The following is a 17,024-nucleotide window of genomic DNA, read 5'->3' as shown; positions in this document are numbered from 1 at the left end:
AACAACAAGCACACAACCAAATGGCTCGCGCGGAGGGGGCTCGACCAATTTTCTCACATTGTTCGATAGCCGGGTGTAGTGCTGCTTCGTCGAGCTAAGATTGATGCTCTGGTGTTCATTCTGGGCTCTTGATAACTACTCTCACTAATCCCCGCAGAATAGAGGCAATGAATTATACTTTGGTATTTCAAGCCATGATATATTCTCAAGGGCTGAAGAGTGCATTGACCTGTGCATTTGACCCGAGACATAAGTTCTCGTTCATCTGTCCCAGCTCTCGGGATATATTCAAACCATGATGAGGCACAAAGTCACCAAAATAGTCAATCAAGGCGGCTTCCACCATTGAGCGCAGGTGAGGGTCTGAATTGACGACCCATGCTGCCGACAGACACATTATTACATATCCTGCCCCAACAGGTCTATGTATATTGGATTTCTGCGCATGTACGAGGGTCTCCATAACCAGAGATCTCGATTCTAATATGTAGGCGTTGTCACTGGGGTCCAGGGCTTGAAGGATGCAATTGAAAAATGTTGTGATTGCAATGCCAATTCCGTAGGTGCGGAGATAATGCGCTCGCAGGATCCTAGTCATGAATGTTTCTGTCCTAGGAATGAGCTCCAGTGTTTTATCTTCGACTGTTCGTTCTTTCAATTCTGCTAGTATCAATTTGCATTTTTCGTATATTGGTCGGACTTCGTTTTTCAAGGGTGTTAAATCTTCGCCGTTGCGTATAGCTCGTTTACCGCGTTTGATCAGGACCGGGGCTTCTGCTAGACATCGTAAAATCTGGCCTTCGGGTTGGTTTTGATCAAAGTCATTCGTGACTAAGGCATCCCACTCCTCGGGACTTAGGTCAATGGAATCGTTGTATAATCCTTCGAATAACTTGGAGGTATGATCAGCTTGGCTCTCGGTCGTGGGAGTCTGAGATGATTTACCACACTTCCGCGTAAAGAGAGGAACAATTTACGCTCAAAGTCATCGCGTGGGCCAAAGTTCTTCCGCGCTTTTAGAATGCTAGCGGCCCCTTGTGCATGTCCTGATACCATTTGCCCGTTATTTCCTATGAATGTTTGACAGACCAGAAGCAGCATCACGGCACACAGTGTGCTGGAAGCACTCGCCTGGAGCGGGTTATCTAGATGATCTCTTAGGGTTTTGAGCGCAGAGGAATACTTGGCGAGTGCTTCAAATGAAGCTGGTTGGCGGGTGCAGAACCCTGCGTGGATAGTAGTCACAGCGTCAACTGCACTGTCAAGTGCTTGGTTGCTACCAAGTCGTCGGGGTATCTCTTCCAGGTAAATGCCGAAAGACCACCACATATTGTATCTGAGGTCAGTGGATCGTTTTATTGCGCCGACAAACGAACTAGTCAACGATGTGATTCCATTGCTAGGGCATGCCCGGGGGTCCCAAAAGAATGATTTTTCTTTTCTGTTGATTGTGGTCTCGATATGACACTCATTTGACCACTCTGTTTTGACTTGGTGGAAAATTGTTCCTGTTTGAACTTGAATCTTTGCTGACCGGACCCCACGCAGGTCACTTTCAAACGAATACATCGTCCACATGCAGGTTGTTTTTCGTCGCACTTGACATATTATTAGGAAAAGTATCCTATGCCTCGATTCTGTCGCACGTACCTTTTTCTTCTGTTTTCGACACGCGTCACAGGCCCGGCCTGTTGGGACACCCGGCATGGTGGCGAAAGCCCAAGTGTGGGGAACGGAGCGTAGATCTCAAAACAGACACCGCAGGGCTTCAGGTACGGGTTGATCTAGTACGGAAGCACTCTAGGAGACTATGAAATTGGGATGTATTGCTCTAACAAGGAGAAGGAGAAAACGCCTCAAACGCCCAATTCGAGGTTATTCGGGCTGAGAGGTCTAACCGCTTCGGGTTAAATGTACCGCTCCGCAAGGCTGAGTTGGACAGCGCTGATTGGTCAGGTCATGAAGTATATGCTGGGGCTGAATTGGATCTCATCGAGCTCTGTCTAACCCGATAGGGACATATGCAGCGCTTCATATGTGTAAATCAACACGGCGAGAGAGAATATATAAGAACATGCACTTCCCCAGCAGTGCTTCCATTTGCAATTCATTAGACTTCACCATGACCTCAAATAACACAGATAGAGAGACAACCCTCTACTTGTACAATCCAAGTCATATATTACCAGCTGTCTTCGCCGCCCTAGTTGGATTGTCTTTCCTCCTCCATGTCTACCAAAACTAGTAAGTAGTGAGAACTCAGGCTGAAAAAGACCAAGGTTCTTCTAACACCTACAGTCGCTATCGATTTTGGCGCGTCACCTTCTTCATCTCCTGGGGTGGAGCCCTTTTCACCGCGGGCTGGATTCTCCGCTGCATATCGAGTTACCATCCAACAAACCTGAACTTGTATATCGCATCAACGGTCTTCATCTATGTCGGCCCACCGGTGTACTCAGCCGCCGCATATAATCTGATTGGACGCCTCATGAACTACTTACCTATGCACGCGGTCCTCAACCCAAACCGTGTCCTCATCTTCTTTGTCTATGTGGGCGCTGCTGTAGAAGCAACTACGGTTGCAGGAGCAGCCAAGAATGCATCAGCCGGCTCTGATTTGGACAAGTACAAAACCGGCGGGACGCTCGTCGCTGCGGGGCTTGTCCTCCAAGCAGTTGTTGAATGCTGCGTGATCGCTGTCGTTGCGACTGTCCACGTCCGCTGCTCTCGGGCACGAATGCTCTCGCCAAACGTCCGTATACTCTGCATCACACTCTACGGCACATCGACTCTTGTCTTGCTGCGCTGTATCTTCCGTGCGGTCGAGTCATTCAAGAAGTTTAGCGATCTCGGCTGCCGGGAGAACTGTGGAACTATTCTCAGCAACGAATGGTATCTGTATGCATTTGAGCTGGGCCCTATGCTTTTATATACTTGGTGGCTTAACCTAATGCATCCTGGTCGGCATCTACCTCGTGAAAAAGAACGCTATCTGTGCCCTGATGGTCGAACAGAGCGGATGGGCCCCGGCTGGATTGACCGTCGGTCTCAGTGGGAGACCTTTGCTGATCCCTTGGATTTGAAGGGGATGCTCAAAGGCACACCTTCTCACGAGAAGTATTGGCTACGACCGGATGAATGGCCTGTGTGCAAGGAGGGTAGCTTTGCTATGGGGACTGCTACCAACAAGAGGATTGCATTTGAGGACGAAAGGGACCTTGCTCCGCTTAGTCCTTCTGTTTGAATAATGGGTGTGATCTGATTTGACGTCTATATTCCATTTCCAAAACGTGCTTTCTTTTTTTGCAGCTCTTTTCTTCCCTGTGAGACGCGAATAATTCCCAATATGTTCATATAGATTTTTAAAACTAAGCCCTGAATTATATGATGCATTCGTCTTTATTATATGATCTACGAATTGGTCTATCATAACTATTAGTTTGAACTCATCAAAGGTCTAGTATAATTATCATGTCGAGTCCGAAGAGACTGGTTGCCTTCCAAGTTTATATGACCTGACCGTGCATTTGCTCGGTGAACCTCTATAGATGTAGGCTTGTTAATGTCCGTCCGTCTTGTTTTATTTATATTGTGGGACAAAGAAAGATCCGGTGAGCATAGCAATTTGGTGTCCTAGTACTATACATGCTGTCTCCAATGTCGTGGATCGTTATCACAATATTTCGGCGCCGGGGACTACTTCGCAATCCAGCCAACTACGACGGTTTCTAGTCCTGTGATCTTGTAAATCCTTCATGATATGTATTTTTCATTGAGCGTGTATCTCTATAAGAGCCCGGTGAGCTTACAAACAGCGCTTCAACTATCGTTGCATCATCGCACCCTGTATTTACAGCTTGGCTTGTTCAAGTGGAGTCAGTCTCCTGAGCGGAGGACCTGCTCTGCTTCCATCGCCTGCCATCGGCCCTTCTGAGTCATCTTGGGGCGGGTTCATCCTCCACTTTTGGCGCAAAGCTTCGGGTGCTTTGTTCTCAAAGCAGTCCGCGATATATTGGCCCAAAATGGGGAGGAACTTGAATCCACTAGGATGAGGTACGTTAGTACAAAGCTTTTGCATGCAGAACGATGATTTCAATCAACACTTACTGTCCTGCACCACCAGTAGCCATGAACAGTCCCTGGATGGTTGGATGATGGTCTATGATAAAGTCACCATTTGGGGTGTCTGTGTACCAGCAAAGTCGACGGTTCATCCAAGGGCGATCACCCAGCTTGGGGAAGAACTGACGCAAACCCTTCCTCAAAGATTCGTCTGCGTCATCAGGCAGATATCCAGTGGCCGCATTGCTGGTCTCGAACTTCGGTGATGAGAGCGATTTCTGAACACCATCCACATTGACAGTAATATCAGTTGCATACCCATAACCGTGGCGCGCAAGCTTGAGAACATTTGTGTCTGGTGTAGGCGGGAAGGAGAACACGCCGGAGCTCATGTTGATCATGACTGGGATCTTTCTCATCTCAAGAGCCTCCTCCTCGGTCAACTGAATGAAACCAACAGGCTGACCAGATGAAGATGCCGCATGACCCATGTTCAAAAGACGGTTAGTCCACGCGCCGGTGCTCAAGATCACTTGTGAAGCAAGCAACACCTGCCCTCCGACAAGGTTGACACCAACGACACGCGAGCCCGCCCGACGCAGAGAACTAACAGTACCACGAGGCCCGGAAATGATTGAAACACCCGCAACAGTACACTTGGAAGCCAGCTTCTGTATACTGCCTGCAGCATTGGCCCAGCCACCTTTCGGGTTGTGGTAACCGTTCATGCCGGAAAAGTCGGCTTGAACACTAGGGTAGATTTTGCGGATATCCATGGCATCGGTCAGATCATCTAATTTCCCACCTGCGGCCCGAATGATGGCTTTGGATTTCTCCATGTATTCGTTCTTGGGCGTTTCCGAGAACAAGGCGAATCCGGATTCGAAGAATTCATCTTTGTACTCGGTGGTCCATCCATTGTATGCCTCACGGGCCATCTGAGAGTAGACTGGGTCTGCATAGTCGGCGCGAATGATGCGCGAAATGTCAACGCTACTTCCATCTGCTGATGGTGGGACAAATCGATCGACAACGGTGATATCGGTGTATCCGCGCTTGTTGAGTTCAAGAGCAGTTGAAAGACCGAAGACGCCAGCGCCCACAATCAGGATTGAGTCTGTCTTAGCTGTGGCCATTTTGGAAGACAGATTAATAGCCAGAGAGGTGTTTTTAAACTATATCGGTCGGAGGAGGTTCGTTATAAAATGCCGAGGCGGGCTCAGTACCGGGTCTTGGCGTCCGGAAAAGTCGGCACCCGGTCCGTGTTCCCCGGGTGAGAAGATGGATGAAGACGCGTCTAGATTCCAACTTCACCTGCAGACGTTGGATTAACACTCAACCAATCCTCAAATGCCTTCCCGTAATCTTGAAGCTGGAGGAACAACGTGTCACCACCACTAAACTCAATATTGGGATCTCCCGAAAGCCCTGAAAGGTCCATTCTCGGTGAGGCTTGAGTCGGCGCTTGTATGGGATCCTCAGTCTGCTCCGGTGGATAGGTGACACACTCGGAAGCCACTGTCTTGTGGCCTGAGATTCCAGCGGATCCAATCAAAGCAAAGTCACGCTCGGTGATAGCCCCAGCGGAAGGGTCCCCTGAGCATCCGATACTGTCTTTGGCAAGCTCCGGGCCGAAGATGTCGCCGGCAGGATCTGATGTATTGCTTGCATGGGCATATACTAAGATCTTCCATAACAGCTGCAGATTAACGGACCACTTCTGACGAGAATGGATTCCTCCTGGGGCGGTGTTGTCTGTCATAAGGCCTCCGGGAGAAACGCTATCCTTGAGTTGTTGCAGTTGCTGGACCTAGCGGTGATATCAGAACCAACGCACCGAAAAAAGGGGCGGAGTGAAAACTGACCTGGCGATCGATGTGTGGCCACCGACGCCCCATGTTGCGTAGAAATCTGAGGCATTTCTCAAATCCCGTTTGCGCCTTCCTGTTAAAAGCTTGATCCTCGACAAAACTATGTTGAAGGTAGATTGTAGCGACAATTGCCACGCATTGCCCTATAGTCGGGTCTGACACCTCAAAACTTTTCGTCTCGATCAACTCGAGAAAATGAACAACCCATCCCGAGTGGAAGGTCAGCTGCTCGAAAGAATTGCGAAGGAATGACTGAGGCATTGTCCTGCGGAAGTTGCGAAGTCGCATAGATAGCAAAAACGGATGGTTTACTAAACAAGGTACCGCATGCCAAACCAACTGGAAAAATAGCCATGGGCTCCAGTAGTCACGATGAGCCTGAAGTTCGGCGGGGGGGTAATCTTGGAAGCGACTTGCATGAAGTCGAAACCTCAGTGGCATGAGGCTCTCGTGCTCGCAGTGTCGAAAATTTATCATAGTGTAATCAGAGTTCGGAGACCAGGGGGGATGAGCATCAACGCCGACGTGACTGGCAGCATAATTACATGCCATCGCCCACAGCTCGCTGGTGTAAACACTGCTACCAACGATGCCAATGTCTGGCTTGGAGTCACTGCCGTTACCACGGGCAGTGTCTTTGTTGAAGATCATGGCTCCCAACGGAGAGACGGTTTCACCAGGCTCTGCAAGTAAGTCCAAGCTATTTCCGGGTGGGTGTAGGGACCCCTGAATATTCTTAAGCATGACGAGGGTTATGTAGCAGAGCTTGCGCTCATCACGCTCGGTTTCCAAGTTGTTTAGAGACTCTAGACCACATATTCTGAGATTTTTCATCAAATATGTGGCGAGTCTAGTATAAGACCCTGCACGAATGATATGTCCCGCTGGACAGATGAAAAAGTTAGCAATGAACAAAACGATGCAGACTGGTGCTGTTGTACCTGTGAATTCCAGCATGCTTAAAAGACAAAGGGTCTGGATCGTAGATAGTTCCACAGTACCGGATGCTAAACGCATCATGACCACCTGACAGGCTCTTTCTGTCTTTTTCTTAATCTCCATTTGTACATCCTGGTCACTAACCCCTGGTCTTTTGAAGCGGACCCCAAGAGCTTCAATCGCGAGCAGAAGCTCAGAGTCTCGCTTCCCCAGAGAGTCTAAAGAGGATCTGTGGGGGAATAACAGAAGTGGCTGAGCATTGCAAAAGGTCAGATAGAGTTGAGCGTTGGGGGTCCCAGATGAACCGCTTCTATCTCATTCATCAATAAACACATCCGACAAGAGAATGCGAAGCTCAACTCACATAGAAGAGCTCTCAGGGGAGGAAAATTCTGGTATCGGAGCGTGATTCGTTGGGGCAACTGGCGAAGAGAGGTTATATGATGCAGGCCGCCTTCATCTTCAATCAGCCGAATGTAGCAGAGTATAGAGAAGATGACAACACACATAATATATTCCATCAACTGTTCCAGCTTTCCCTCAATGCCAGAAATGCGTCGTTCCTATACTACATTAGAATACGTTGTTGTTCTACATGTATAGGCATCAATGATACTTGCCATCATCTTCACGGAGTGCCCCGGGCCTTCCTCTCCAGTTTCAGGGCCTGCATACACGCACTGCTGACCCAATCGCTCGCAATATGAGCAGCTCGGTTTCTCTCCCGGGCAACGCGACTTTTTCCGGCTGAAAAAAAAGGTCAGTCCAAATGAGCTCTTATCTTTGGAAGATCTAAGCTCACCGACATGGTTCACAAGCCTGACGTGCTCGTTTCGATGGTCTTTCATCTTCAGTCGATGCCATTTTGCGTTTGTCACCATAAAATGTGGTGATATAAGTTGTTCGCGGGTAAAATGTCGATCCAGGGCGGGGAACGCATGTGGGTCTGAAGAGAACTGCATACAAAGCTCCCCCAGCTCCTCTTCAATGTCTATAATATATATCACCGCGCTACAATGTGTTCTGATACATTTTTACTCTGCCATCTCCCTTTGATAGTATACCAAGAAGCGTGACCAACTGAAAATTTGATCGGTATAACTCTATTTAAGCCTGGAATGCATTTACAGTATACTCCAAGTCAGGGTTGATTACACTTAGCTCTAAGGGGCTCTAACAGTAGAAAAAATGACAGAAATAACAGCCGAGGGCTCATTTAGTCTTTAATAGGAGAGCTAAAGGTTACTTAAGACATCTTCAGGCTCAGCCCATGCTATCACAATGATATCCGAGGCAGGGGTGATCAAATTTACTCGTTGTATGTTATGTGCGACCTTGGACCCGGTGTTCTATACTTAAAAGGGGTATTTTGGCAACTCGAACAATTTCAAACCATTCAACTTGGCGCTTTTTGATTTTTCTGGCAAGTTGTGATGAAAGATGAAGAGTTGAAATGTGCCATATAGTGAAGATCGACGATCATGTGATCCGTCACTACCATAGACTGACGTCGGCTCCGATTCCCCAGCCTTCGCAGCTTTTGGCCACTCAACTCCGCCTCACTCATTTCTGTTACAGTCTTTCAATCTCTTCAGGCTTTGCGTTGCTCCTGACAAACACTCCGCAAGAGATTGAGGGAAATTTTGAAGATATCCAAAATGAGTGACGCCTACGAACGCGAGCAGTATGTCCCCCTTTCTCCACCCTGTCCCGTCGGACGCCCCTGTGCAACGAGTCATGTTTTGATTCGAGTGCTGACACTATGAAACAGGCAGAACAATGCGCTCCTTAATTCCCTATCCTCGAAAGTCTCAGCACTCCGATCCGTGACGATCGATATCCATGACAATGCGCGGGATCAGGACACACTCGACCATACGGTATGCTTATCAACCTTTCTCTGGTCCGATAATCATTCAGGACATTTGCTTGTCACCTTAAGACACTTGTGACTGGTGACTTGATCTAGTTAAGTTGCGACTGACAATCTTGCCTTAGAGCGATGTGTTCTCCTCCTTCTCAACAAACCTAAAAGGCAGCGCCACTCGACTTACACGGATGGCGAAACAAGGCGATTCTGTGGCCGTCATGAAAATTGCGGCCATGTGTGTTGCCGCTGGTGTCGTTCTCTATATCATTCTCGGGTGGATCTTCTGAAGAACCTCTTGCGTCTTTCCAACCTGCCGCTTCCTCGGCTCCCTTTCACCCACGCCCTCAATATTCGATGCGCTTGCTGGACCGAGACTCGTATTGAACATTCATGATCCGACCTTGTCGTGTTATCTGATGGTGCTTGGTTGTGGTCGTCTCACAGACCGCATCTGTGCTTCGCTCAATCTTAACATGTCATGGCATGCCAGTTTGCAGTCTCTACTATGCTCCAGGATTTTCCCATCGTCCTCGATATACTCATCCTGATTTCGGGCTGTGCCTGCCATAGAAATAATGACAAGACTCCCACTACCTCCTTCGACCCTTTTTGGTCATTCCTTGACCTCTGGATTCTCTTGATTGACGTCTTTATGATTTGCAAACCGGCCCAAGTGGTTCTGATCTTTGAGTTGGAGCAGCTTGCTCTGAATTTTGCCCCAATTTGGCATTTGTATCCTCCCTTTTTTCCATGTCATTCATACTTGTGATTACTCGTGAACATAATACATACTTCACTCCAGGCTCACTAGATCTATTCAGTCATGCTCCAGTGTCTACTCCTTGCGTAATCAAAGTACACAACGGATCGGGTGGATATATGTGCCTGGTGGCCAATTTCATCAATGTCATTGAACATCCGTCCGTTCTTCGGAAGGCTCTATTGACATCACCAAGTGGTCCATCACCCCAGATATATTTCAGTCTACCCCAAAAAACTCTAATCACCGATCGCGAGTTTAACCTTACCAAGATCGCAGTCAGAAACACTAATCAGAAATGGAACCCTGGTGCCATGGAGGCAATGAAACATTGAAGCCCATTTCGGATCCTTGTTTACCCCGTTTCTTCTCATCGCTCGATTGAATGGAAGACCCGACCGGGAAAGTTTATTTGTTATGCTGAACACTTCCAAGGTGAGATTTTGTCGTGTGCCACATTCCATGCCTTGACGTCACAACGCTGTTTTCGGCACAAGTGCCTTGGACAGCTAACCTTTGCTCGGGGCAACCAGTCTCATGGAAAAGTACCAAGTTTTCGGTTTAATCGCGATTCGTGAAGGTATGCATCGTTGAATCTCATTGGCTCTGTGGCCGCCACATGTTAGAAACATCGTTACCATGCCATCACGACAGCAACAAACGGCACCCTCGGAAATGGATTCTCATCGCACAATTCTCAAACTCCGTCGTGGTCGGCACAGGGATCATGGAAGAGCTATTTTTGGTAGAAGCTGTCACTGGTGCCTCGGTAAATCTCGGTTGGAACATTGTGAATGTCTCTGATCAAACGTCCCCAGTGCAGAGCATCAAGATCCAACACTGACATTACTATGCGTATGCAGCGCAGGGTTCGACCCTAGACACAGCCCTAGACAAGGATACACTGCACACACGGCCTGATGATTTGGCTCAAATTCGGATGGAACGTTGTAGAACGACATTTGAGTGGCACGACCTCTAGTGATATCGGAGGAGCCGGTTCTATGGCGGACGACATGGACTGATGCATAAAGCGAGCAGCACTTCCACGTGCCCGGCAAATGCAGACATTCATCCTCATTACCGAGGTGTCAGTATGATTCTGGAATTGAAGCCGGTTGTGCTGGATGCTATTGAGTTCCGACAGCCGAGGCTACCTACCTATATACCTATGACGGTATTCAAGGCTTGCTGAGCCAGATCGGACAACCGTCTCTTGTAAGTTAAGCAGCTGGGCATAGTCAATGGTCTCCCTGGCTTCGATCAACCCGCTGTGATATAACCGAGTATATGAAAATTGTCGGGCGTTTCCGGGTGTTCTTTAATCAGACTCCCTATAATTGACTTGCAATTTCAGATGTTCGGTCCATAGAAATCGATGTCTAGATTATAAGCATTGAAGGCGCGCTAGCTCTGTGTCGACAAGAAGTCCGAGCTGTATTTACGTATGTACATCTCACGCCCAATCTAGACCAACGGAAAACCCGAAACAAAATAGCCCGAAACAAATACCCTGACTGCTCATGTGGACTGATTGCGGTCTACAATTGGTCCAACCGAGGCCCTTGCAAGCGTGAAAATTCTTTTAGTGATCCACGCGATCTTTTTTAGTTCCCGCTCTAGTCATTTCAACCTTGCCCCTGGCGATCACCGGAAGATGACTGTATTACGCTATAGGTATTTGACATGAGAACAGCTGAAGATAAGTAGTGCACTGTGCTTGGATGCACGCAATAATCGTCTTTGCTAACGAACTGTTCGGATTCTTGAATAACCAGGAGTTTCTGGCATTAATCTTACGTAGGGATTAGATCTTTCACATGCGATTCACAATTATTATTAGTTGTAGGAAGGTCCAGGGTGTTCCAAGGTTCCACTTCCCTAAAGTGCCTCTTATCTGGCCAGTTCGGAAAATATTAACCGAGCTGATAAGCTACCCGTACCTCCAGGCCTGCCCAGCTGGTGTTTACTGTTTGTGATTTCAAGTTTATACCTACCTAGGTATCTGCTCTTTGACATCTGTTATCTGTTGATATGGTTTAGCTCTAGCTTTCAATGGTTTCCGCTCAGTGTAGCGTGGCTTGTGCATATTTCATATATCGTTAGTATGATACACACATACTCTGTATGTTGTGGGTGAAAATATGACTATGTAGATATAAACCTATACATATATAGGATAGATATAAAAATAGCGGGAATGAGTCAATGAGAATGACGACGATCAAGGTAATTACGGTGTTATCAGAACGCGTAAACAAAGAGTACCCAGTTTATTGACTTTTCTTTCGGGATGATGCAATCCGAGCCTTGGGACATGAAAGAACCTTGGAAGTTCTGGAACCCATCGAGAATTTCATAGTGGATCTGCCAAAGTTGAATGATCTGCTGGGTGGGGCCGTTGAAATTTTGTAGATTGTAGCTTTGACCCTGGGCTAGTTTCGAAACTTTGAGGGATTGTGAGAGATCACGATTGTCCAAGTCTTTGGAAAATCCTAGACCTATCAATCAACCCAGGTAAGGTTCCAGGGTTGAAAGATGAACTTAGTGCGGGTCGCACACCATGGGAATGAATATTGTTGCCCAGCTCTAGACGTGGCACTCTAAAAAAAAAATAATTCAAGAAAAACAGGTTTTAGCCTAAATATCACACCGGGAAGCCTAGTATAAAAAGACACGGTGAGGTGCATTCGGGTAGATTAAATCGGCATCGGGATTCCGATCCGGTGAAGCGAAAATGCCCGATACGTGAAGGCATCCCGACTAGGCCCGCGGTCGGCTTTGCACAATCGGGAGCAGGCCGATTTCTAGCGTGATGATGTTGAGATACCCCCTAAATTATTTCCAAAGTGGCCGAAACAACGCCAAAGTGGGCCACACCGTAATTAGCTGTTTGTGTTGCCCGAGACCTTATCTTTGTTTGATTTTTACCCGCCCAAGGTTGAAATGCCTCATAATCTCTCCGACCCGCTTTAAAACCTATCACAACGCCACGGGCATTGACAGCCAGGTGGGGCTTTATCATACCAGGTTCCCGCTCTTACCGCGATGCTCATCAGGGACTTTGGTGATGTAAGTGTTGGGTGATTTCCCGAATGCTCCGAGATTAAGATAGGCCAAGCTTGCCAGATCAAAGTCAAAGCGAGGATTTCATGCAGGAATTTGCCTGGGATTTTCAGGCACGCCACCTGCAGGGAGATACCGCCTGCTTTGAAATCACTTTTATCGGGGTGTAGAGTGCTGACTCTTGGCGTGAACGGGCAGTTAGAGGGCTGAAAACGCCTAACGATCCAAGAATGGCGCCATCTAGAACCGGGTAGGTGTCGTGTAGTACATGTGCCGCGACTGATTGAATGCACATATAGGACTAGCTCGGATATATTTTGTAGATACCTGTTTATTATCAAAGTGGGGGTCCAAGTTGGCGATTAAGTTCTGAAGTATGAACCTTGGAACCCTACCTATATCACTTCATGTCGTGTCACTTCAAAAAGGGATATGTTCGTTGACATTGTGCATACCTAGGTAAGAGATCTTGCAAGCATGCGGGTGATCCCGCGGTATGTACAGCATTGCATGGCACGATGCATAAAATGGGTAAATAAAGACCCGGAAGACCGGGGTACATTGAGGAATGATTTCATTCATGTACAACGTATGTGATAGGATTCAAAATTAATTTCAAGTACCGTGTGATTTGTATTTGATACCGAAGAGGGTAAATGATCCAAGTGATTCGTGGTCAATAGGGGAGATACACATGTGTATGTACCTAGGCAGTATGTACCAAAGGCCTGACATTCATATGATAGCGCTGACGTAAAAGACCAGGCCTTCATCTTGATGTGATTAACCGGTGAGAACGCTTCCCAAGGTTCTCCTCAGAATCTCTCAAAATTCTTTATAATCCCTCTGGTTCTCACTTGTATTCTCTTGATCTATTCATACAACATATGCCAAGGTTATCGGAGCCTAGCTTTTGATTTTCTAAGCTTAGTCAGTTTCACTTGCCACTGAAAAAGAGAACAGAAATAGAAAAAAACACGAAAAGAATAAATCGCCGCTTCCGGAACACTCCACTTGAGGACCCGCGAGTCGGACCAGCCTTGCGTATCTGGCCATGTTCCGGTAGATCTGCGATAGCGAAAAAAACGGAAAAATACCGACACAGATACTTACAAGACTGGATCCTTTTACTTCTCTTCTCTCTTCCTCATCCTTCTTACTCCTGACTTTCTTGACGGGCCCATTGCTGCGGGCAAATTCAAGATGGCTCTCAGCTTCTTCAGTGGTGGCGGGAGCGCCAGCAGCGCCAAGTACTTTGACATTAGGTGAGTGGGGGTTACCGACAGCACATGTGAACTGCATATCTGACATTATCCAGGTTGAATGATGAGTACATCGTGTTTCGTGGTGGTGAACATGAAGCTGCGAGCGCGCATCTGCGGGGCACTCTGATCCTCTGTTTGTCCGAACCACTCACCATTAAACACCTCCGACTCCAGCTTACGGGCATGTCCCGCGTTTGGTATGTGTCGCAATCACTTTTCAATGAGCACCATTAACATAATATTTCCACAGCTGGCAACTTCCATCTAGTGCAGCCGCTGGTGGCCGCAAGTCATGGCGCGAGCGAGTCTTCTACGAAAAAACTTGGAGCTTCCGAGATCCAGGTAAAGGAAAAACTGAGGTCCTCCCTGCAGGCAACTATGAGTACCCTTTCGATGTGGTACTTGAAGGCTCTATGCCCGAAAGTGTGGAAGGTCTTACCGAGACATGGGTGCTGTACCGCTTCAAGGCCGAGATTGGTCGCAAATACGTCAAGGACATCGTTGCGCGCAAACCGCTCAGGATCATCCGAACTCTAGATCCCAGCGCTCTCGAGCTATCACACGCAATGGTAAGTATCCATCAGCCTAAGCGATATACTGTTACTGACGAATCCACTAGTCCGTGGACAACATCTGGCCCAACAAGATTGAATATTCTATCAGCACCCCAACAAAAGCCATTGTCTTCGGAACCGCCATCCACGTCGATTTCAAACTGATTCCCCTTCTCAAAGGCCTTCGAATCGGTCAAATTACGTCACAGTTGATCGAAAGTCACGACCTGACCCTCAATCCAGAAGACCCCGATTCCATTCGCAATACATACAAGGTCACAAGGACGATCTTGACCGACGAGCATGAGCTGGATGAGGATAACATTGAAGTCATTGATGAGACGGCGGAGGGATACCAATGCACGCGTATCCTAGATATGCCGCAGACATTGACGCGCTGCCTTCAGGATACTGATACCAAGGGGATCAAAGTCCGCCACAAGTTGAAGTTCCGTATTCAGTTGCACAATCCTGACGGTCACGTCAGTGAGGTGAGTACTTATATCACGATTGACCTTTCTTCTGCCTGGCTAACATGAATTCAGCTCCGTGCTACTCTTCCAGTTTCGATCTACATCTCACCACACCTTGCCATCGATGACAACAACAACCTTCTTGCGCAAACCCCCCAATCTACCCGAATTACCGCCGACGAGCTTGCACACCAGGCCCCTCCCCTCTATGGCGAACACACCTTCGATCAGCTCTATAGCGAGCTGGATCCTAGCGGCTATCGCACACCAGGTCCCGGCAGTGGCCCGGGCACACCATTCACTCCTCTCAGTCGCAACATCTCGTCCGAGAACCTCGCCTCCATGAACGCCCTAACCAATACCAATATCTCAGCTTCGGCACTGCATCATCGCCTCACAAACCTGAACGCAAGTCCCTTCCACCACTCCGTCACTCCTGGTACAGTCACTCCTGGCGAAGCGCTGCATGGATCTCAATCCCCAATAGACAGTCACCACATTCATCGCCAATTGGGTGTTCCTAACGACTACTTCGGACCGTCCTCCGGGTCAAACTCACACAGCCATGGCAGTCCGGAACTCTCCCGTCGACCATCCGATGAAGTGGAACCCGAAGGCCTTCCCTCGGGTATGGCAACCCCCTTTCACCCCCAGTACGACGAGGTGGAAACTCTCAGCCGAGTTCCCAGCTATTCGACTGCAGTGCGCTGCGCCGTGCGTCCCCGTGACTCCGGTCTCCCCGATTACAACGCTGTGATCGCTAGCAGCCTTCCTACGCTATCAGTCCCACAGTCTCCCCAGCAGGCTTATATCCGCAGCGGTCGTGCAAGTGGAACTGCAACTCCCCTAGAGGTGCAGAATCGCCCCAGCCTTTTCAACTCTCACGGCGCCAATGCTGATGATGAGGACCGCAGACTTAGAATTGTGCAAGCTCGCGCCAGAGCATAAGGTGTGATCATGATCCTTCGATGCGCCCATGATCCGCCTTCGATTTTCACCAAAAGTCTTCTTGCTGTACCAGTGCTGGACACTGAGACTGCCGCGAACCCCTCGCGCTTTTACACTTCTTCCGCCTTTTTCTCTCTACTTTTTCGCATTTCTTTTCCCACGACCGATTACGGCCCAACCCTAGCATAAATTACCCTTTTCGAGCCCTCGTCTCGGTCATCCTCGAGCGCAACGTTGTTCTGAACCGTTCTACTTTATCCCCATGGTAGCTTTCTACCCCTTTTCATCTCTTTTCTATCATCTTCTTTCTCAGGCGTTCGGTCATAGACGGGCAGGAATAATTTCCATAGATGGTCACGCGCGGTGTTTTCATTTTTTTTTCATTGCCTTTTTTTACTATCTCACGAATGGAATCCGATATGAACGAGCTGCACGACATTGAAAAACCAAAAACACATGGCCATTAGCACGAGCCACGCATTCGAAGCCTTGAACTCATGTACTTGATTTTTTTTGTTGTTGATTAGATCAATTCAATGCTTAGCAGAGTTCACATCTGCACTGATGATATCATTGCCCGATTAGGAAATTAGCTGTCGATCTTATTATGTAATGGATCTCGGGCCCCTGGCACTTTGAGGACTCAGTTTCTTCCTTATTCTTCCAGTCTCAATGGCATTGTGTCCTTTTTAAATGTTACGTTGGGGACTGCCATGGTATATGGCTTGTGGCAATTTTGATGAGGACCTGTGTATGTTCATTTTGCGTTCTAGGTTTGGTTAGAGTTGCCAGCTATCCGGTCCTAGTCAACATAACTTGCCTCGAGTATAGTGTAGATGGAAGTATTGCATTTGCATCGGTACATTTGAAGATGTCCATGGTATATACCAAGTCAGCCTGTGAATAACCTGAATAACCTGAATATTGGACGAGCCAGGCCTGATAGACTAATAGGGTTCTAGTGGCTTTGGGCTCGATGAGGGGCATGACCTCATGAACGTCGATCGGTTAAGAATGAATTTCCCTCACCCTTTCTTTTTATCTGACAATATTCCGCAGAATTGTCACCTCTGTCAACTTGTAAGTCTGCTCTTCCACTATGGATCTCTTTGCTAACCAGGTGAACTAGTCCAGCCATAGACTAGCGCATCCCCGCCTTAGTCTTTCACAACTTTAACCCCCCGATTATTCATTTAAGCCACATCACTCTTCAGCC

The 17,024-nt window shown here is 47.9% G+C and overlaps 6 protein-coding genes across 6 annotated transcripts; 3 read left to right on the top strand and 3 right to left on the bottom strand.

The window, feature by feature from the left end:
• Positions 1 to 205: 205 nt before the first annotated feature.
• On the bottom strand, positions 206 to 1,707 carry N7500_006108 (transcriptional regulator family TF; the record flags this gene model as incomplete). The annotated part of the gene is made up of 2 exons (XM_056677252.1): positions 206 to 892; positions 946 to 1,707. The coding sequence occupies 2 exons, from the start codon at positions 1,705 to 1,707 to the stop codon at positions 206 to 208; spliced, it is 1,449 nt and encodes a 482-aa protein (XP_056532252.1).
• Positions 1,708 to 2,122: 415 nt separating this feature from the next.
• N7500_006107 (RTA1 domain-containing protein) lies at positions 2,123 to 3,244 on the top strand (the record flags this gene model as incomplete). The annotated part of the gene is made up of 2 exons (XM_056677251.1): positions 2,123 to 2,244; positions 2,299 to 3,244. The coding sequence occupies 2 exons, from the start codon at positions 2,123 to 2,125 to the stop codon at positions 3,242 to 3,244; spliced, it is 1,068 nt and encodes a 355-aa protein (XP_056532251.1).
• A 606-nt stretch (positions 3,245 to 3,850) lies between these two features.
• On the bottom strand, positions 3,851 to 5,198 carry N7500_006106 (NAD(P)/FAD-dependent oxidoreductase; the record flags this gene model as incomplete). The annotated part of the gene is made up of 2 exons (XM_056677250.1): positions 3,851 to 4,043; positions 4,108 to 5,198. The coding sequence occupies 2 exons, from the start codon at positions 5,196 to 5,198 to the stop codon at positions 3,851 to 3,853; spliced, it is 1,284 nt and encodes a 427-aa protein (XP_056532250.1).
• A 161-nt stretch (positions 5,199 to 5,359) lies between these two features.
• Positions 5,360 to 6,767, bottom strand: N7500_006105 (fungal specific transcription factor domain-containing protein; the record flags this gene model as incomplete). The annotated part of the gene is made up of 2 exons (XM_056677249.1): positions 5,360 to 5,872; positions 5,928 to 6,767. 2 exons carry the CDS (start codon positions 6,765 to 6,767, stop codon positions 5,360 to 5,362), a joined length of 1,353 nt encoding a protein of 450 aa, XP_056532249.1.
• A 1,763-nt stretch (positions 6,768 to 8,530) lies between these two features.
• On the top strand, positions 8,531 to 9,029 carry N7500_006104 (SNARE domain- containing protein; the record flags this gene model as incomplete). The annotated part of the gene is made up of 3 exons (XM_056677248.1): positions 8,531 to 8,556; positions 8,644 to 8,752; positions 8,871 to 9,029. 3 exons carry the CDS (start codon positions 8,531 to 8,533, stop codon positions 9,027 to 9,029), a joined length of 294 nt encoding a protein of 97 aa, XP_056532248.1.
• Positions 9,030 to 13,771: 4,742 nt separating this feature from the next.
• Positions 13,772 to 15,808, top strand: N7500_006103 (arrestin family protein; the record flags this gene model as incomplete). The annotated part of the gene is made up of 5 exons (XM_056677247.1): positions 13,772 to 13,833; positions 13,887 to 14,030; positions 14,084 to 14,402; positions 14,453 to 14,878; positions 14,933 to 15,808. The coding sequence occupies 5 exons, from the start codon at positions 13,772 to 13,774 to the stop codon at positions 15,806 to 15,808; spliced, it is 1,827 nt and encodes a 608-aa protein (XP_056532247.1).
• Positions 15,809 to 17,024: the final 1,216 nt, after the last annotated feature.

The sequence above is a fragment of the Penicillium coprophilum genome (assembly GCF_028826855.1).
Source record: "Penicillium coprophilum strain IBT 35676 chromosome Unknown utg000004l_segment0_segment0, whole genome shotgun sequence".
Classification (NCBI taxonomy): Eukaryota; Fungi; Ascomycota; class Eurotiomycetes; order Eurotiales; family Aspergillaceae; genus Penicillium; species Penicillium coprophilum.
The sequence above is the reverse complement of the archived record's forward strand: the minus strand, read 5'-3'. Positions and strand labels throughout refer to the sequence as shown.